Here is a 20,187-nt window from a genome sequence, read left to right as displayed (position 1 = left end):
ATAGTGTTTAATCTGGGTGATGGGTCTGCGGGGCGCAGTATGCTCTGATTTCTCCTTCTCAGTTGGTCAGAGTTTTGTTTGTTTGTTTTTTTGAGATGGAGTCTCGCTCTGTCGCCCAAGCTGGAGTGCAGTGGTGCGATCTCGGCTCACTGCAAGCTCCACCTGCCAGGTTCAAGTGATTCTTCTGCCTCAGCCTCCCAAGTAGCTGGGATTACAGGTGATCGCCACCACGCCCGGCTAATTTTTGTATTTTTAGTAGAGACAGGTTTTGCCATGTTGGCCAGGCTGGTCTCAAACTCCTGACCTCAAGTGATCCACCCACCTTGGCCTCCCAAAGTGCTGGGATTACGGGTGTGAGCCACTGGGCCCAGCCCAGAAAATTTTTTATTAAAAAACACCACTCGGGCCGGGCCCAGCACTTTGGGAAGCTGAGGCGGGCGGATCATGAGGTCAGGATATCGAGACCATCCTGGCTGACACGGTGAAACCCCGTCTCTACTAAAAATACAAAAAATTAGCCGGGTGTGGTGGCGGGCGCCTGTAGTCCCAGCTACTCGGGAGGCTGAGGCAGGAGAATGGCGTGAACCTGGGAGACGGAGCTTGCAGTGAGCCAAGCAGCCTGGGCCACAGAGCGAGATTCCGCCTCAGAAAAAAAACAAAACAAAACAAAACAAAACTAAAAAACACCACTCGGCGGAGCACAGTGGCTCTGCATCCCCCCTGCATTCCCAGGAAGATTCCGAGCCGGGAAATGCAGGTTGCCCTCCACAGCCTCAGGGATGCCCTTTCCTTCCTTCCAGGGTGGGGCAGCCTCTGGGGGTGGCTGTGGGTCCAGTTGTGGTCAGCCCCCAATCCCTTGCAGACGCATCGAGTCCCTCACCTCCCACGCTCAGCCCTTTCTCCACCTAGAAGCCCAGGGGATGGATTCACAAGATGTGTCAGATCAGGCCCCCCTGCTCAGCACCCCACAGTGGGTCCCATTGCACTGAGAGTAAAGGCCTAAGTCTTTTTTTTTTGGAACGAAGTTTCGCTCTTGTTGCCCAGGCTGGAGTGCAGTGGCGCGATCTTGGCTCACTGCAACCTCTGCCTCCCGGGTTCAAGCGATTCTCCTGCCTCAGCCTCCTGAGTAGCTGGGATTATAGGTGCCCGCCACCACGCCCAGCTAATTTTTGTATATTTAGTAGAGACGGGGTTTCACCATGTTGACCAGGTTGGTCTTGAACTTCTGACCTCAGGTGATCCACCCACCTCGGCCTCCCAAAGTGCTGGGATTACAGCCGTGAACCGCCATGCCCGGCCTCAGGCCTAAGTCTTGATGGTGGCCAACAAGGTCTTCTCTTTTAGGCTTTCCTTTGACCCACCATCCACTCCCCTCCCTCCGTCCTGCTGCCAGCCCCTCACGTGTCTCAGGGCCTTTGCCCAGGTCACCCCTGCCTGGACTGCCCTTCTCCCAGTGCCACTCAGTGCACTCACTCCCGTCTCTGAAGTCTTGCTCAAATACCTCCCTTGGCTGTTGACCTCTGCTACCCCAAAACTTGACTGGCCCCCACTCCCCTAGAGCTCGTTCTCCGGACCTTTTGCTCCTCTTTTCGGCCCAGCTTCCAGGTGCTCTATGCCTTGGGAAAGGTCAGCCCTTTCCCTCCCCTGTTCTGCCTCCATCACCGACTTCAAGTGTGTGCGTGGGGACTTTGTAATCCCTCTCCTTCTGCTTGCAAAGCTCCACTAACCTTATATCTCATACACTGTATTAATGTATCCTACATTAAAAGAAAATTGCTCCCATGGCTGGGTGCAGTGGCTCATGCCTGTAATCTCAGAGCTTTGAGAGGCCGAGGCGGGCGGATCACCTGAGGTCGGAGGTCGGGAGTTTGAGACCAGCCTGACCAACATGGAGAAACCCTGTCTCTACTAAAAAATACAAAAATTAGCCAGGTGTGGTGGTGGGCATCTGTAGTCCCAGCTACTCGGGAGGCTGAGGCAGGAGAATCGCTTGAACCTGGAAGGCAGAGGTTGCAGTGAGCCGAGATCGCACCACTGCACTCCAGCCTGGGCGACAGAGCGAAACTCCGTCTCAAAAAAAAAAAAAAAAAAAAGTATCTCAGAGAAGGACGTGGTGGAAGCCAGTGGAAAAGCTGCTGCCAGTAGATGAAGCTGGCCCGATGTGAGCCACGAAACAGAACATGACACTAGGGTGTGAGCCAAAGTGTAAAATAAACACCTGAGGTCCACACGGACCCAGCCTGAGGCTAGTTAAATGAAGGTTTTGCAGTTTTCTCGTCATGTTTTGGAACTAATCTTTGTTTCTGGTCTTGTGTCAGTTCCTACAGCTGCCACAAATTATCACAAACTTGTAGCTTGAAGCCAGAGTTCAAAATCAGTTTAATAGGGTCGAGGTATCAGCCGGGCTGTGCTCCCTCCGAGGGCTCTAGGGGAGAAACCTTCCTTGCCTCTTCTAGCTTCTTTGTCTTCTTTTTTTGTTGTTGAGACAGAGTCTTGCTCTGATGTCCAGGCCAGAGTACTATGGCGCGATCAGATCACTGAAGCCTTGAACTCCTGGGCTCAAGCAGTCCTCCTGCCTCAGCCTCCTAAGTAGCTGGGACTACAGGCATGCATCGCTATGCCTGGCTAATGTTTTCTTTTTAGAGATGGGTCTTGCTGTCTTGCTCAGGCTGGCCTTGAACTCCTGGCCTCAAGCAGTCCTCCCACTCTGAACTCCCAAAGCACTGGGATTACAGGCATGAGCCACTGGGCCTGGCCTCTTCTGGTGTGATACCCTACCTTGTTTCCACCTGAGTGACCCATCCTCTGGCAGAGAGAGAGCCGGACACACTCCATTTTAGTTTCTTCACTTGCGGCCCCCTTTCACCTTCCTCCCTGAAGGCATAGCTAGTGTAAACTGACTCAAAGCACGTCCAGGAATGCACCTACTGATAAGACATTGAGGCAAGCTGCACCAGCAGCTCCTGGGGACACGCGCGGTGGATGGCACCCCAAACCCCTGCATTTATCTCTTTGTGATAGTTTAAGCCCCTGCACCTGGAACTGTTTATTTTTTGTAACTGCATTTGTAACCAATTCATTTTTTTAACTTTTTGCCAGTTCTGCTTCCGTAAAAATTGCTTCAGCTAAAATCCCCCCTCCCCTATTTAGACCACGGTATAAAAACAAAACTAGCCCCTTCCTCAGGGCCGAGAGAATTTTGAGCGTTAGCTGCCTCTCAGTCGCGGCTAATAAAGGACTCTTTAATTTGTCTCAAAGTGTGGCGTTTCTGTATAACTCGCTTGGTCACAACACTGGCTTCTGATAGCAGCCTGTAATCCTTGGCTTGTGGGCTGCATCACTCCAGTTCCTCCCTCCATGCCACGCTGCCTTCTTTTCTGTCTCAAAGCTTCCTCTGCCTCAATTTTAAAAGGCCCTTGAGATGGCACTGAGGGCCTCCCTGGGCAATCCAGGATAATCACCCCATCTCAAGGGCATATCTGCAAACACCCCTTTCTTTTCTTTCCTTTTTTTGGGGGGAAGGGGAGACAGGATCTCACTCTGTTGCCCAGGCTGGAATGCAGTGCCCAGCATCTTCCATACGCAACAGCATTCACAGGTCCCAGGGATTAGGGCCTGATATCTGGGGCCTGCTACAGCCAGCATCTCAGAGTTCACATGACAAAGAAGAGGCCCCCCCAGTCCTCTCCAAATCTGCCCCACCCCAGTCATCTTGGGGATGAATCTCCCCTTTCCACTCTTCCCAAATGCCAGGGCCATCCTTGATTGTTCTTTTTCTCCTCCTCCCTCCACCTCCAGTCCGAGCCCATGGTCCACCCCTCTCCTCTGCAGCCCCCGTCCTCTCTCCTCACAGCACAGAATACGGACTTCACACACATAAGTCAGACGTGCCACTTCCCATCCACCCCTGCTTAAACCTCCAACAGCCACCACCCCCCATTCATTCATTCACAATGTTTATTCAGTGTCTGTATGTGCCAGCCATTGTGTAAGCGCTGAAGAGACGGATACACTGGCAGGTAAAACAGACAGAAATCCCTGCCCTCATGGACCTCCTGGGGTGATGGACAATAAGCAGGGTAAATAAGTGTATTGGTGGTCACTTACTGCAGAGTGACAGGTTACCCCAAATGCAGCTGCTTAACCAGCAGCCATGCATTATCTCCCAGTGTCAGCCAGGCAGGACTCTGGGCCTTTGACACAAAGTTTCAGGAGGCTGTCGTCAAGCTGCCGGCCGATGATGTGGTCTCATGGGAAGGCTCAGCTGGGGCGTCAGCTTCCCGGTTCCCTTGCTGGCCATGGTCATCCCCTTAGGGCTGCCTCATGTCACACCCAGCAATTCAAGAGCAATTTTGTCCTATTCTAGTTGCCAGAAGCAAGTCATTAATAAAGTCCAGCCCAAGGGGAGGGGAGTGCAGAAAAGTCTAAACCCAGGAGGGTATAACAGGGGGTTAGCTGCCAGAATAAAGCAAGCCAAAGTGTACTTTCTACAGTGAGAAGTGTGAAAAATAGGGAAATGACAGGAGAGAGGGATGTGAGAGCTGGGCAGCATGCTGAAATGTCAGAACAACACCAGGGAAGGTCTCACTAAAGTGACTTTTGAGTAAAGACCTGAAGGAAGCATGTGAGTCTGGGGAAAGGGTGTGCCAGGCAGAAACAGCAGCATGTGCAGAGGCCCAGGGGGCAGGAGCCAGGACTGGGAGTGAACTGGGAAGCAGGAGGAGGTGAGGCAGGCTTGCTGTGGGAGCACTCCGATATGGAAGCATAGCTTACAGACCCACTGGCCCTCCCCACAGCACCATGCTGCCAACCTGGCCTTCTTGCCGAGCCTTGAACAGAACCGTTATTTATGTGGCCAGGCCTCTGCCTGGGATCTCCCTGTCCCTGGTGGGAGCCATCCTCTTCCTCCTGCCCTCATAGCACCCGCTGCAGTTTCTTCTGGAACTTGGCCCTGCCTGAGAATGTGGTGTCTCTCCTATTGGATCCTAGAAGCTCCAGGGAGTCAGAGACCTTGTCTGTTGATCGATATCCAGGCCTAGGACAACAGGCACGTAGGAGGAGCTGGAGGAATACCATGCGCGGGACAGAGAGCGCAGAAGCCTTCTTCCCTGGAGATCGCTCTGTACTGTGACTTCTTTTTTTGTTTGTTTGAGACGGAGTCTCGCTCTGTTGCCCAGGCTGGAATGCAGTGGCGCGATCTCGGCTCACTGCAACTTCCACCTCCCTGGTTCAAGCAATTCCCCTGCCTCACAGGCGTGCGCCACCACACCTGGCTAATTTTTTTGTATTTTTAGTAGAGACGGGGTTTCACCATGTTGGCCAGACTGGTCTCGAACTCCTGACCTCAGGCAATCTGCCTGCCTCGGCCTCCCAAAGTGCTGGGATTACAGGCGTGAGTCACCTTGCCGGACCAACCATAACTTCTTACAATTAGAGTTAGGAAGCTTCCGGTTTGTGTGTGAAGACGATGGAAGGGCGGGGCTCCAGGATGTATCCGCAGAGCCACGGAGGGAACCTGGACTCGGCTGGACTTGGAGCCGGGGCGGGGGCGGGAGGGGGCGAGGTTCGAGTGGGGCTGCTCGCGGGCGCGAGGGCCAGAGCCCGGGATCGCGCCGTGGAGCCCACGACCGGCGAGGCCAGCGCTGGGGGCAGGGCCTCTGGATCCCTGACCCAGGACGCCCTGCTCCGGCCCGCCCCGCGCACTAAACTCGGCCTCTAGTCGCCTGAAGCCCGCGCGGGTACCGGGTCCGCGCGGCCGGGCCTGTGCCTTTAGCCCCGCCCCGAATCCCCCCACCCTCATAACCCCGCCCCTAACCCCGCCTCCATATACAGACCCCGCCCCCAACCAGACTCCGCCCCGCGCAAGCTCCCTAAGCCCCCGACTGGCCTGCACCCGGCTCCGGAAGTCGTTCTTCCGCGCAGGAGCCCTGAGCCCGCACAGCCCCGCCCCTCCCGGCGCCCAAGCCCCGCCCCGCCGGGTTCCCGCTCGCCCAGCGCCATGGATCCGCTGTCGCCGCCGCTCTGCACGCTGCCGCCGGGCCCCGAGCCGCCCCGCTTCGTGTGCTACTGCGAAGGGGAGGAAAGCGGGGAGGGGGACCGCGGCGGCTTCAACCTCTAGTGAGTGGGGGTCCGCGGGGAGGTAGGGGTGCAGGGAGCTCCGCGGGCGGCCCCGCCTGACAGGCCTTCTCCCCCAGCGTGACCGACGCCGCGGAGCTTTGGAGCACCTGCTTCACACCGGACAGCCTGGCGGCCCTCGTGGGTAACTGGGCGGGTCTGGGAGCCGCCACACCCCTCCTTGCAGTGCAGATCGTCTATGGGGTGACAGACATCTGGGATTCCCCAGAAGGCTCTGACACCCTCTGCCCGCCCTGTAGCTGTAGTCCTCACATTGGCTAGGGCTCTGGGGTCGGGCAGGTTTCGGGTGCTCCCAGTGGGCCTCGGGTTCCAGGCAGCTGGTGACAAGCCCCTGTGCTCTCTAGAAAGCCCGTTTTGGCCTGAGTGCGGCTGAGGACATCACCCCCCGGTTCAGGTGAGACCCAAGCAGGGAGGAAGGACGGGTGGGGAGGAGGAGGGTCTGCCACAGCTCTCCGCACCTCTCCTCTCCCAGGGCAGCCTGTGAGCAGCAAGCTGTGGCTCTGACTCTGCAGGAGGACAGAGCATCCCTGACGCTTTCAGGGGGGCCCTCGGCACTGGCCTTTGACCTCTCCAAGGTACCAGGCCCAGAGGCAGCCCCCAGGCTGCAGGCGCTGACACTGGGCCTGGCAAAACGCGTGTGGAGCCTGGAGCGGCGACTGGCAGGTAGGATTGGGGGTGGGCACCTCATACCTTCACTGGGGTCCCCTGCTCTTGCCCCCACTCCTGGCACTGAGTGGGGTTCCCATGGGCTTTCCTCCCCAGCTGCAGAAGAGACAGCTGTCAGCCCGAGGAAGAGCCCCCGGCCTGCAGGGCCTCAGCTCTTCTTACCAGGTAAGGCATGTCCGCCTGTGACTCAAGTAGGGCTGTGCTCTTTAACCTGGAACTCAGTTTCCCCCAAACAAGACTCACGCTCCAGAGAGAATGCCTATCTATTCGGAGAAGGTTGTGGTTGAGATGCTGCCAGGTTCAGGAGCTGCCCCTGTCCTGTTTTCCCCCAGACCCAGATCCCCAGAGAGGTGGCCCTGGACCTGGAGTCAGGAGGCGGTGTCCAGGAGAGTCGCTCATCAACCCCGGGTTCAAGAGGTACCCTCCCACAGGCCCCTTCCTGCGCCCAGGGTCCAATCCTGGACCCCACCCCTTTCTCCACACCATAGTGCCATAGTGACACCCCTCTCCCCTCCCAGTAAGAAACCAGCTGGTGGCGTGGACTTCGATGAGACCTGAAGGTGCAGCACAAGCGTGGCCCCGCGGGGAGTCCGCCTGTGAGGGGAGAGGCAGTCTTTGAGGCCCCCATCAGAGACCCCCCGCCACCACCTCCACCTGCCTGTCCTGGGCCAGGACTAAGACGGCTCCTCAAATTCCTTCCCTGTCAAATAAACAGCTCCCTTGGTTGGAGGCTCTGGTGGGGCTCTGACTCCTGGCACTGGCCTGGGAAGGGATCAGGGAACACCCCTGGGCCTGTGTTCTGGGTGTAGGGCCACAGGATGTGAACAGATGCTGCAGCCTCTCAGCTCCCTGGAGACTTCCTTGCTGGGCCGGAGGGAGGTGAGCACTCTCAGACCGTCCAGCTATTCCAGCCCTGCCAGCCCAGGAGCTGAGAGGGGCCCAGCCAGGCAGGGCCAGGGCTCCCCAAGGCTTAGAACTTTGTTCCCACCCTCCCAGGCCGCACCCAGGTAGGGCACGGAGCCCCGTGGGAGGATGCAGACAGAAGTCCCGTGCAGACCCTGAGACACTGGAAGTGCCCTGCGGGGAGGGGAGCGCCTGCCCCGGGACAGGATTGAGGAATGTGCCAGCCCCCATCCACCTGGGGCACCCCGCCCCACCCCGGCCTGACTGGTTTGGGAGCCCAATCCGGTCCTGGAGATCCCTGAGGCCACCGGTTGCAGGAGGCCTGGAGTCTGCGCCTTCTTAGCATGGAGGATGGGACCGGCCCGACCCCCGGCCCTCCTGCCTCTGTGGTTCTGGGCTATCGGGCTGAGCGTCCCACCCTGGGGTTTGGGGATGGGAAGTGATCACGAGACCTCTGGCCCCTCAGATGTCAGGACACCCTCACTCCCGACAAAGATGCCTTTATTGGGCGACAGACGCGGGGTGGGGCGCTAGCGGGGGTGCACGGCGGGCCGGTAGGCCGCCAGGATCTCGGCGCTGTGCGGACACGTGTATTTGAATTCTTTCTCCTGCAGCGCGCTGTCCAGGTAGCGGCGTACGCCGCGCAGCTCCGCGGGGATGGGCGCCTGGCGGAAGTGCGCGCACACCGTCTGCGGGCAGGATCGCGGGGCGCGGTCAGGACCTGCCGTCCCCCAGGCGCGCCGCGGTCACCCTCCCGCCCGCCCACCTTCCGTGCTCACGTCGACGATGTGCAGCTTGGGCAGGAGGCTGCAGTCGGCCAGCGTGAGCCGGTCGCCGTCCAGGAAGCGGCGGCGGGACTCGCGCAGCTGCGGCTCCCCCGCCAGCTCGTGCTCCAGGGGCGCGCGCAGGTAGCTGTCCAGCCTGGCGAGGGCGCGCAGCAGCTGCTGGTACAGGGCTAGGGGGCAGGTGGCGCGGTGAGGACCAGGCCCAGGGCGCCCTCCCGCCTGGGCACCCAACCCCCTGACCCCGCTTCACCTTCGTCCTGCGCGGGCACCGGGTTCTTGATGAACGCGGAGAACTTGTGGAAAACGTCGTTGCCGGCGGTGTTGGACTCCCTGTAACGAGGCGCCAGGCTGGGGAAGCTGCGGGATGAGGGAGTGGGACTCCATTAGACTGGGGGCAGCCCCGTCCCGGCCCCACAGTACCCCCACAGCACCTTCCTGGGCTCTGTCCTGCGCGCGTCCTCCCTGGGCCCCCCTCTTTTCCCCTCCCACCCTGCCGGGGCTCTCACTCGGGCGGCCCCAGCGTCTCCTCCAGAAAGTCCTCGATCTGCAGCGTGTCTGTCTTGGCGTCGCTGTCATAGAGCAGGATGGGCAGCTGCGAGCCGGGGGCGAAGTCCTTCAGCACGTCCGGGGACCTGCGGGCAGCAGCGGGGTGGGAGGAGGCCGGCCCACCAGTGTGCGAGGCCAGGCGGGGGTCCACAGGATGGAGCCTCACCTGCGCGTGTCCACCGTGGTGAGGGTGAAGGGTACGCCCTTGAGGAGCAGGACCATGAAGAGCCGCTGGCAGGAGGGGCAGTGACCCACGCTCTCCCCGTCCTCACTCGCCTGGGTGGGTGGAGCGGGGGGGGGGGTCAGGGCTGGGAGCAGACCCAGGCATCCTGCCACCAGGCTGGGCGGGACCCGCCTCCCACTGCCAGTGGGATTGGAGGGACGCCAGGGCTCCAGCTTGGTCGGCGCGACTTCCAAGTGCCCAGTGAGGGCCCTTGACTTGGTCCCCAGGACGTGGGGAGGGGGGCAGAGCTGCTGGGAGCCTTGAGGCCTGGGGCAGGCTTGGCCCCTGGAATCTTATCAGAGCCTGGACAGAGGCCAGGCCCCTGGGCTCAGTCCCCAAAAGCTGGTTGCAGGGGTGGGGTGGGCCCCACAAGCTGTTTTCTGAGTGATTCACACATGAGACTGGGCACTGTGGCCAACAGCACCCCCCTAGTCCCCGACCTGAGAGCTGATGGGGCTGCCTGGCCCAGCACCCCCTATCCTGGAACACCGACCGTAAGCTCCACTGCTGGCAGCCTGCTTGGTACCTCCCCACCAAGGAGCTCTCCTCCAGAAGACTGGGCTGGGCCCAGGAGCCAAGGCTGGGAGCAGGACCAGGGCCACTGACCCCTCTCTGGGTGACTCGCTGGGTCCCACTTTACTCAGCCTCTGTAGGGCTGCCTGAGTCCCCTTAGCCACCCACAGGAAGGGGCTCAGACATTACTGGGAGGCCCACCCCACAGCCTGCCCCAGAAAGCAAAGCCCAGAAAAGCGTTTCCTCCCAGACACCCTCCCCGCAGCTGAGTCCGCCCTGCACCTTGACAAACAGCTGGAGCTTGGTCTCCGCCATGGTGGGAGCTGCCGCGGTCAGGCGCGGGTGGGGACCTGGGGAGCTCTTTAAGTCTCCCTGTGTGCCCCGCCCTCCCTGGCCGAGGGGCCCGCCCCGTGGAGCCACCTAGGCGGGCAGATGAAGCTGCCCAGCGCGCAGAGCCAGCTGCCTGAGCAACGCCAGCCCGGCCCCGGGGTGTCTGAGCCTGAGGGTGTGACCTCAGGGTGGCGGAATGGTGTGGGGGGCTGCCCTGGACTTGAGTCTGGTGTGCACGGAGATCCGCCCACCCGGTACTGAGTGTGCTGGGAGCCAGCGTGGTGGGTGGAGACCAGGGGGCGGGGCATAGGGAGAGCCTACAGGCCAGAAGGGTGCAGGGGGTGTCACCTGGGAAGGGGGCGGCTCTGGGTCAGGACCACCTCCACCGTGAACCCAGCTCAGACCCTGCCCTATGGCTCTCCCTTCTGCAAATACCCCTTGTCAGGGCTCCCAGCCCAGAAAGCCAGTGGGTGTGGGTGAGCAGGAGAAATGGCCTGCCCAGCCTGGCTTCAGTTCCCCATCTGCAGCACCAGGGCATCGGGAGGGTGATAAGCCCACCTGGGGGAACCGCCCCTTCCCAGCTACGGAGCAGTCAGGCAGGGCCCTCCCCGCTCAGGGCAGGGCTCAAATTCCAGACCTGCCCGCAACAGGGCGGGGAGGCCAGCCTGGCTTTGGTGTTTGGCCGGCAGTGCAGGTCTCCACCCCACCTCCCATCCCTCCCACTGGCGCTCAGCGCAGGTTTCTTACCCCCCACCCCTTAACCTTTAAAAAGAAGCAGCAGGAGAGGGGTTAGAAGCCACAGCCTGCGTGGCTGGAAGAAAGAGGCCAGGGGAGGGTGGTGGTCCACAGGTGTGAGCCTGCGCTGAGCCTCCTGGCGTGATTGGAACCCACAGTTCAGTCTGGCCCTTTGGGGTCGCCAACTGTGCCTTCCTCCCACCTGGCCCTGACGCTTTAGGGTGCAGCCCCAGGGAGGTACACCGAGGGGAGATTCCACCCAGAGACCCGGGGTGCCCACAGGATTGGCCTGGCCACACCTCCCCCAGGCGGTGTGGTGCCTCACGAGCCTGGACAGGGCAGCTGAGGTGGCACTGCTTTCCTGCTCACCTTCTCCCCAGGGCCTTGGTACGGGCCCCTCACCCGTCCCCGGCGGAACACACTCCAGTGCTGCCCCAGTCAGCCCAGCCTGATGCTTCTCTGGATACCACGCCAGTCGGGGCTCCTGGACACAGAGCCTTGGAAATACCATGTGGCTGCCCCATCCTTTGGTGTCCTGAACCTCAATTTCCCTCCATCCGGCCTCCACCTCGATTCCAAGCCCTAGTATTTCGGCTCTTTCTGGACACTGTGGTTATAGCTCCGCTTGCTGGTTTCCCACATCCCTGGCAGGCAAATGGCCAACCACAGAGAAGCCCCAGGCCCCCAGCCCCCTCTGCTGCCCCGGCATCCTGTGTCTTTAACACCGACAGACGCACCCTCACAAACCCACAGGAAAAATGACGGCACGGACAGAGGCCGTGAACCGGTGGCTCAGAAGGAAAAAGAAAACAAGACACAGGAAGACCATTCACTTCACGCCCGTCTCAAGAAACAAACCAACAAGACTCGGTTCACCGCCGCAGCGGCCCCACTGCGTTCTGTGGGCGTGGGCTGTGGACTGTGGAGCGGCAGTGGCCATCCAACACCCCCCTGTGCCCTCGCCACCTGGGAATCAGCCCGGTGGCTTCCTTTTTTTTTTTATGGTTTAATCAATTCATTTATTTACTAGAAACAGGGTCCTGCCATGTTGCCCAGGCTGGTCTCCACCTCATGGGCTCAAGTGACCCACCTGCCTTGGTCTCCCACAGTGCTGGAGCTACAGGCGCGAGCTGCCACGCCCGGCCGGTTTCCCTGTGAAGGGCAAGTGAGTGCTGGCTGCCCCACTGCGTGGCGTGGCGTGGCGTGGCTCCGTGGCACGGCCACCACCCTGTCTATGGGAGACTCCAGTTGTGTCCAGGGAGAAGGACGGAAAAGGTGACTCCATGCATGCCCACTGCAGGGAGGGCCTGAGATTAGGTAAATGGCCTGGCTTGTGTCCCCTTAAATTTAAATTCTTAGGCTGGAGTCCTAACCCCTAGTGCCTCAGAATGTGACCTTATATGGGCCGGGCACGGTGACTCATGCCTGTAATCCCAGCACTTTGGGAGGCCGAGGGGGGTGGATCACCTGAGGTCAGGAGTTTGAGACCAGCCTGACCAACATGGTGAAACCCCGTCTCTACTAAAAATACAAAAGTTAGCCAGGCATAGTGGCAGGCACCTGTAATCCCAGCTACTCGGGAGGCTGAGGCAGGAGAAGTGCTTGAACCCGGGAGACAGAGTTGCAGTGAGCAGAGATAGTGCCACTGCATTCCAGCCTGGACAACAGAGCAAGACTCCGTCTTGGAAAAAAAATAAAGAATGTGACCTTATGTGGAAACAGGGGCTTTTTAACATTTTTTTTGAGACAGAGTCTTGCTCTGTTGCCCAGGCTGGAATGCAGTGGTGCAATCTCGGCTCACTGCAACTTCTGCCTCCTGGGTTCAAGCAATTCTACTTCCTCAGCCTCTGGAGTAGCTGGGATTACAGGTGCACGTCACCACGCTGAGCTTTTTTTTTTTTTCCTTGTATTTGTAGTAGAGACAGGGTTTCACCATGTTGATCAGGCTGGTCTCGAACTCCTGACCTCAGGAGATCTACCCACCTCGGCCTCCCAAAATGCTGGGAATACAGGTGTGAGCCACCGCACCCGGCTGAAATAGGGTCTTTATAGATGTTATCAAGTTAAAATGTGGTGAGTAGGATGTGCCCTGATCCAATATGACTGATGTCAGTATAGAAAGGCGAGTTTGGACACAGACGCACAGGGAGGGCCGCAGGCAGAAATCAGGGTGGCACATCTGTAAGCCTGGGAGCCAAGCGGATGCTCTCCAAGGCCCTTGGGAGGAAGCAGCCCTGCCCAAGCCTAGGTCCCGTGTCTGACCTCCAGACTGCTAGGCAGTGAGCTTCTGTTTTTTTTGTTTTTTGTTTTTAATGAGACGGAGTCTCGCTCTGTCGCCCAGGCTGGAGTGCAGTGGCACAATCTCGGCTCACTGCAAGTTCCGCCTCCCCAGGTTCACGCCATTCTCCTGTCTCAGCCTCCCGAGTAGCTGGGACTACAGGCGCCCGCCACCACACCTGGCTAATTTTTGTATTTTTAGTAGAGACAGGGTTTCACTGTGTTAGCCAGGATGGTCTCGATCTCCTGACCTCGTGATCCGCTCGCCTTGGCCTCCCAAAGTGCTGGGATTACAGGCGTGAGCCCCCGCGCCCCGCGGTGTTGTTGTTTTAAGATGGAGTCTCACTGTCACCCAGGCTGGAGTGCAATGGCTCAATCTCGGCTCATTGCAACCCGCGCCTCACGGGCTGAAGCGACTCTCCTGCCCCAGCCTCCTGAGTAGCTAGGATTACAGGCGCCCACCACCATGCCTGGCTAATTTTTGTATTTTTAATAGAGACGGGGTTTCACCATGTTGGCCAGGCTGGTCTCAAACTCCTGACCTCAAGTGATCCGCCCACCTCGGCCTCCCAAAGTCAGTTTCTGTTGTTTTAAACCCCTCACTTTGTGGTCCTTTGCATGGCAGCGCCAGCAAGCTAATAAGTAAAGCAGGGAGAAGCCAGGAAATTGAAGAAAATCAGCATTAGGATCTGTCATTCTGAGTCTCTGCTTGAACAGAGCTGAAAAAAGACGCAAGGAGCTGTCTGTGGGATGACCCCTGACAGGCAGAAACAGGCTTTCAGTTTTGCTTCCTGTCTGTCCACACTGTTTGCATTTTCTACCACATTTTTGTAATACCACATTTTCTACCACAATTTCATAATGTTTTGAAGTAAGAACAGTATCACAGCCACTAACCTTAACTAGACCCTGGTCCCCCAGGCCACGGGGTTATCCCTAAACCTCCCGTCCCCTGCAGCCCCTGCTCCTGATTCATAGAGCCAGCGTTAGAGGGGCCCAAGCTGAGGTCCCGGGGCTGCTGCTCTGGGACTGACTGGTGGGTTAGAACTCTCTCCCTCCCCAACACCCCTCCCTGTAGGCCCCTTCCAAGGGGCTCTTTTTTTTTGTTTTTTTTTTGTTTTTTTTGAGACAGGGTTTCACTCTGTCACCCAGGCTGGAGTGCAATGGCGCAGTCATAGCTCACTGCAGCCTCCACCTCCTGGGCTCCAGTGATCCTCCTGCCTCCGCCTGCACAGGGCCACACCCCAGTGACATTTGAGCAGCTCTGTTCTGAAGGGAGACACACACCTGTTTGGGGGGCCGGAGGACTGGGGGCATTGGGGTATTGGTGCAAACTTGTGCAGAGATTTATCTGCTCTGTGCATAGAGAGAGCCTAGAAGCAGTGAGACCTTGGGGGCGGCGGGACCTCGGGGGCGGCGAGACCTCGGGGGCGGCGTGACCTCGGGGGCGGCGAGACCTCGGGGGCGGTGTGACCTCGGGGGTGGCGGGACCTCGGGGGCGGCGGGACCTCGGGAGCAGTGTGCAGACCAGAGCTCAGATTCTGGTCCTAAAGCCCATCTTCCCTAGAAGGAACCAGGGTTCTGCTAGGGACTGAATGTGTCCTCCCCAAAATTTGTGTGTTGAAACCCTGGCCCCTAGGCCAGGCACGTGGCTCACGCCTGTAATCCCAGCACTTTGGGAGGCCGAGGTGAGTGGATCACCTGAGGTTGGGAGTTCCAGACCAGCCAGACCAAAATGGGGAAACCCTGTCTCCACTAAAAATGCAAAATTAGCCGGGCGTGGTGGCACATGCCTGTAATCCCAGCTACTCGGGAGGCTAAGGCAGGAGAATCGCTTGAACCTGGGAGGCAAAGTTTCCGGTGAGCCGAGATCACTCCATTGCACTCCAGCCTGGGTGACAAAGCGAGACTCTGTCTCAAAAAAAAAACAAAACAAAACCCTGTCTCCTGCAAGGTGATGGTATTAAGAAGTGGGGTTGGCCGGGCGCGGTGGCTCACGCCTGTAATCCCAGCACCTTGGGAGGCCGAGGCGGGCGGATCACAAGGTCAGGAGATCGAGACCATCCTAGCTAACATGGTGAAACCCCATCTCTACTAAAAATACAAAAAATTAGCCGGGCGTGGTGTCGGGCGCCTGTAGTCCCAGCTACTCAGGAGGCTGAGGCAGGAGAATGGCATGAACCCAGGAGGCGGAGCTTGCAGTGAGCCAAGATTGCGCCACTGCACTCCAGCCTGGTGACAGATCGAGACTCAAAAAAAAAAAAAAAAAAAAAAAAAGAAGCGGGGTCTTTTGGAGGTGGGTAAGTCATGAAGGTGACACCCTCGAGATGACCAGAATCAGCGCCCTCATAAAAGGTACCCCGGAGAGCTCTCTCACTCCTCCTGCCAGGTGAGGAGTCAAGGGAAGTCCACAACCCAGAAGAGCCCTCGCCAGAACACAGCCATGCTGGCATCCTGAGCCTCCAGAGCTGTGAGGCATGAATGCCACCCGTCCAGGGTCCTTTGCACAGCAGTCCTGGTCGGACTGAGACAGGCTCCTTGGAGAGAGGCTGATTCCAGGTGTGGGGCAGGGAAGGCAGGGACACACTCAAAACACATCAGGAGCTGGTTACGAAGACACAGAAGCCGTGCTGGAGGGGCGCCTGCTGGAGGGGCGCCTGCTGGAGGGGCACCGCTGGCTGGACCTCAGGCAATCTGAGCATAAGACAACAGTGGATTGTGCGTTATGAATGGTTAACGTGATAAATGTTACATAGATTTTACCACCATCAAAAAATTTTAAAAGAGCCAGATGCAGTGGCTCACCCCTGTAATCCCAACACTCTGGGAGGCTGAAGTGGGAGAATCCCTTGAGCTCAGGAGTTGAAGACCAGCCTGGGCAATATAGCAAGACCCTATCTATACAAAAATAAAAATAAAAATTAGTCGTGTGTGGTGGCACATGCCTGTAAGGAGGCTGAGGCAGGAGGATCACTTGAGCCCAGGAGTTGGAGGCTGCAGTGAGCTATGATTGCACCACCACACTCCAGCCTGGGTGACAGAGCAAGACCCTGTCTCAAGTAATTAAAAGATGACAGTAATGCATGTTAACACATTAATTTTTTTAAACCTGCAAGTCTGTACTGATAGATTTTTTAAAGTGGAGGGGCCCTTGGTGAGAGAAAAATGCCAGCCAGTAGATGCAGAAATGGAATAGAGGCAGGAAATGGCCATTTTGCAGCTGCTGGCCCTGGGTGACGGGGGTCGGGGGGCGCGGCCACACAGCACCCAGATTGCGTTCCCACATCTAAGGGAGGGAGAACTGGGCCTCAACCAGGCGGCCACATTCAGCATCACCTGCTGAGGGACAGATGGACACCTGGAGGTGACCGACACAGCGTGTCCCAGTGCTGCTCCGGCCAAAAATGTCCAACCTGCGTCCGGCCAGGAGGAAATGAAGACACATCCAGAGCTCAGCCTGGACCTGCGGAGCCTGTCCCTGTGGAAGGGCAAGAACGCCAAGGCTGGGGACGGCTCAGAGGGGCCCCGAGGAAGGCAGCAAGACACAAGGAGTGCCTCGTGGTTGGATGGATCCTGGGTTTTTATTTCCTTTTTTTTTTTTTTTTTTTTGAGACAGAGTCTAGCTCTGTCGCTGAGGCTGGAATGCAGTGGCACAACCTCAGCTCACCGCAACCTCCACCTCCCAGGTTCAAGCGATTCTCCTGCCTCAGCCTCCCGAGTAGCTGGGATTACAGGCATGTGCCACCAGACCCGGCTAATTTTGTATTTTCAGTAGAGACAGGGTTTCTCCATATTGGTCAGCCTGGTCTTGAACTCCCGACCTCAAGTGATCCACCCGCCTCGGCCTCTCAAAGTGCTGGGATTACAGGTGTGAGCCACCGTGCCCAGCCTTTTCTTTTTCTTTTCTTTTTTTTTTTTTGAGACGGAGTCTCACTCTGTCACCCAGGCTGGAGCACAGTGACACAATCTCAGCTCACTGCAACCTCCGCCTCCCAGATTCTAGTGATTCTCCTGCCTCAGTCTCCCATGTAGCTGGGATTACAGGTGCTACAATGCCCAGCTAATTTTGTATATTTAGTAGAGATGGGGTTTCGCCATGTTGGCCAAGCTGAACTCCTGATTTCAGGTGATCTGCCTACCTCAGCCTCTCAAAGTGCTGGGATGACAGGCCTGAGCCACAGCACCTGGCTGATCCTGGTTTTTTGGAAAAACTCTAAAGAGCATGCCTAGGGCCGGGCGCAGTGGCTCACATCTGTCATCCCAGCACTTTGGGAGGCCGAGGCTGGGAGATCACCTGAGGTCGGGAGTTCGAGACCAGCCTGGCCAACATGGTGAAACCCCATCTCTACTAAAAATACAAAAATTGGTCAGGCGTGGTGGCTCACGCCTGTAATCTCAACACTTTGAGAGGCCGAGGCTGGGCGATCACCTGAGGTCAGGAGTTCGAGACCAGCCTGGCCAACATGGTGAAACCCCATCTCTACTAAAAATACAAAAATTGGCTGGGCACGGTGGCTCACATCTGTAATCCCAACACTTTGAGAGGCCGAGGCTGGGTGATGACCTGAGGTCAGGAGTTCGAGACTGTGGGCGGCAAGCTACCCAGGCGCCAAGGCAAGAGACCGAGGACATGAGCTGTTCCAGTATAATAAAATATAAAACAAGAATAGTTATACCAGATATAGAACTTAGATATGATTATATATGAATATCGTTAATCATTAGTTTGTAGCAATTACTTTTTATTCCAATATTATAATAATCCTCGCTCTATAATCATAGCCTAGGAAAAACCAGGCCATACAGAGATAGGAGCTGAGGGGACATAGTGAGGTGTGACCAGAAGACAAGAGTGTGAGCCTCCTGTTATGCCAGGACAGGGCCACCAGAGGGCTCCTTGGTCTAGCGGTGACACCAGCGTCTGGGAAGACGCCCATTGCCAGGCGGACCGTGGTCCAGCGGTAGCAAAAGGTGTCAAGGAACAACACCCGCTACGTAGCAGACCGGGAAAGGGAGGCTCCCTGTCCCCGGGGGAGTTTAGAGAAGACTCTGCTCCACCTCTTGTGGAGGGCCTGACATCAGTCAGGTTCGCCCGCAGTTATCCGGAGGCCTAACCGTCTCCCTGTGATGCTGTGCTTCAGTGGTCACGCTCCTAGTCCGCCTTCGTGTTCCATCCTGTACACCTGGCTCTGCCTTCTAGATAGCAGTAGTAAATTAGTGAAAATACTAATAGTCCCTGATATGCAGAAATAATGGCATAAGCTGTCTTTCTCTTTGTCTCCTCTCTCCCTCTCTGTCTCGGCTGCCAGGCAGGGGAGGGCCCCCGTCCAGTGGACACGTGACCCACGTGACCTTACCTATCATTGGAGGTGACTCACATTCTTTACCCTGCCCCTTCTGCCTTGTATCCAATAAATAACAGTGCAGCCAGACATTCGGGGCCACTACCGGTCTCCACGCATTGGTGTTAGTGGTCCCCTGGGCCCAGCTGTCTTTTATCTCTTTGTCTTGTGTCTTTATTTCTACACTGTCTCGTCACCGCACATGGGGAGAGACCCACCGACCCTGTGGGGCTGGTCCCTACACGAGACCAACCTGGCCAACATGGTGAAACCCCATCTCTACTAAAAATACAAAAATTGGCCAGGCGCGGTGGTTCACACCTGTCATCCCAGCACTTTGGGAGGCTGAGGCTGGGGCAATCACCTGAGGTCAGGAGTTAGAGACCAGCCTGGCCAACATGGTGAAACCTCATCTCTACTAAAAACACACACACACACACACACACAAATCAGCCGGGCATGGTGATGCGCGCCTGTAGTCCTAGCTACGCAGGAGGCTGAGGCAGGAGAATGGCGTGAACCCGGGAGGCGGAGCTTGCAGTGAGCCGAGATTGTGCCCCACTCCAGCCTGGGCAAGAGAGCGAGACTCCGTCTCAAACAAATAATAATAAAAAATAAAAATAAAGGGCATGCCTGGGCCACCGGGGCCCTGAAAAGCCTTGCTGTACCCCTTGTTAACTCTGGGCTACCCTGGCTCTTGGGGGAAGGAGGCTGCAGGGCCGGGGCTGGCAGGTCACAGCTGCTTGCTTTCACATGGGGCAGCACAAAAGTGGGTAGAGCGACGGCGCGTGTGGCAAGATTTCACAGGCGCATCGGCTGAAGATGCGGCGTGCGCTCTGCTATTCTCGCAACTTTCCTGAAAGTTTAAAATGTTCTTTTTGCTGTTGTTTTGAGACAGAGTCTCACTCTGTCATCCAGGCTGGAGTGCAATGGCACGATCTCGGCTCACTGCAGCCTCTACCTGCCAGGTTCAAGTGATTCTTCTGCCTCAGCCTCCCGAGCAGCTGGGATTACAGGCGCCCACCACCACACCCAGCTAATTTTTGTAGTTTTAGTAGAGATGGGGGTTTCACCATGTTGGCCAGGCTGGTCTCGAACTCCTGACCTCAGATGATCCACCTGCCTCGGCCTCCCGAAGTGCTGGGATTACAGGCGTGAGCCACCGTGCTCGGCGGAAAATGTTCTGAGGAAGATGCCGGGGGGTGTGTTTGCTTTCAATGCTGCATTACACATCATGAAAATGAAACCTCTAGGGACGATGCCCCCGTGAACTATGTCAGTCTGTGGGCGGCTGTCCAGGTCCAGCCTGGCCTGGTGCTGCGCGCAGGGTCTCCCTGGGCCTCGGCTGGTCCGTGTTCCTTTCTCAACCTCTTTCTGCCATGATTCAGCCCCTATAGTTGCAGGACGGAGGCTGCTGTGCCCTCCTGCCTTCTGGCGGCTCCCCCACGCATTTCCCTTGGCCGACCACCAAACCCACACCAGCCCCTCCAGTAAGCCAGTGTTCCTCTCGGTTCTTGCAGAGTGAACCGCCCCCAGGGCCCAGGACAGCTTCACCCCAGTGACCCAGCCTCTCAGGGACTCCAGCATGGTCATCCCACTGCCTCTCAGGTGGCCACGGTGAGCGTCTCATAGGAACCCAAGTGGATGTGTTGGCCCAGCCCACCCAGTGCCCTCAAGCCCATGGGCCCCTCCCCTGTTGTCCCCCATGTGGCACCAGCCCTCAGTGAGTCCA

General features: G+C 57.7%; 2 protein-coding genes across 3 annotated transcripts; one reads left to right on the top strand and one right to left on the bottom strand.

Moving 5' to 3' along the window:
* The first annotated feature begins 5,885 nt into the window (after nucleotides 1-5,885).
* Nucleotides 5,886-7,530, top strand: PAXX (PAXX non-homologous end joining factor). Of its 2 annotated transcripts, none has more exons than XM_016962207.4 (7): nucleotides 5,886-6,117; nucleotides 6,195-6,255; nucleotides 6,480-6,529; nucleotides 6,608-6,798; nucleotides 6,898-6,966; nucleotides 7,134-7,218; nucleotides 7,320-7,530. In XM_016962207.4, exons 1-7 carry the CDS (start codon nucleotides 5,999-6,001, stop codon nucleotides 7,357-7,359), a joined length of 615 nt encoding a protein of 204 aa, XP_016817696.2. In that variant the 5' UTR covers nucleotides 5,886-5,998; the 3' UTR covers nucleotides 7,360-7,530. The 2 variants fall into 2 exon arrangements, with proteins under 2 accessions (XP_016817696.2, XP_024201756.2); XM_024345988.3 differs by having other exon boundaries at nucleotides 5,948-6,117; nucleotides 7,324-7,530.
* Nucleotides 7,531-8,188: 658 nt separating this feature from the next.
* Nucleotides 8,189-10,302, bottom strand: CLIC3 (chloride intracellular channel 3). The gene is made up of 6 exons (XM_520422.9): nucleotides 10,054-10,302; nucleotides 9,202-9,311; nucleotides 8,996-9,121; nucleotides 8,740-8,846; nucleotides 8,484-8,659; nucleotides 8,189-8,393 (listed from the first exon to the last, which is right to left on the bottom strand). Exons 1-6 carry the CDS (start codon nucleotides 10,084-10,086, stop codon nucleotides 8,235-8,237), a joined length of 711 nt encoding a protein of 236 aa, XP_520422.2. The 5' UTR covers nucleotides 10,087-10,302; the 3' UTR covers nucleotides 8,189-8,234.
* Between the last annotated feature and the right edge of the window lie 9,885 nt (nucleotides 10,303-20,187).

The sequence above is a fragment of the Pan troglodytes genome, chromosome 11 (assembly GCF_028858775.2).
Source record: "Pan troglodytes isolate AG18354 chromosome 11, NHGRI_mPanTro3-v2.0_pri, whole genome shotgun sequence".
Lineage (NCBI taxonomy): Eukaryota > Metazoa > Chordata > Mammalia > Primates > Hominidae > Pan > Pan troglodytes.
This window is presented reverse-complemented; position numbering and strand designations above follow the sequence as displayed.

Coding starts and splice junctions, on each gene's coding strand:
- CLIC3 (XM_520422.9), bottom strand. CDS start 10,086: ATGGCGGAGACCAAGCTCCAGCTGTTTGTCAAG. Junction 9,122..9,201: donor ACCACGGTGGACACGCGCAG/GTGAGGCTCCAT, acceptor TGCTGCCCGCAG/GTCCCCGGACGTGCTGAAGG. Junction 8,660..8,739: donor GGTGCCCGCGCAGGACGAAG/GTGAAGCGGGGT, acceptor CCTGCCCCCTAG/CCCTGTACCAGCAGCTGCTG.
- PAXX (XM_024345988.3), top strand. CDS start 5,999: ATGGATCCGCTGTCGCCGCCGCTCTGCACGCTGCCGCCGGGCCCCGAG. Junction 6,256..6,479: donor CGGACAGCCTGGCGGCCCTC/GTGGGTAACTGG, acceptor TGTGCTCTCTAG/AAAGCCCGTTTTGGCCTGAG. Junction 6,530..6,607: donor GACATCACCCCCCGGTTCAG/GTGAGACCCAAG, acceptor CTCCTCTCCCAG/GGCAGCCTGTGAGCAGCAAG.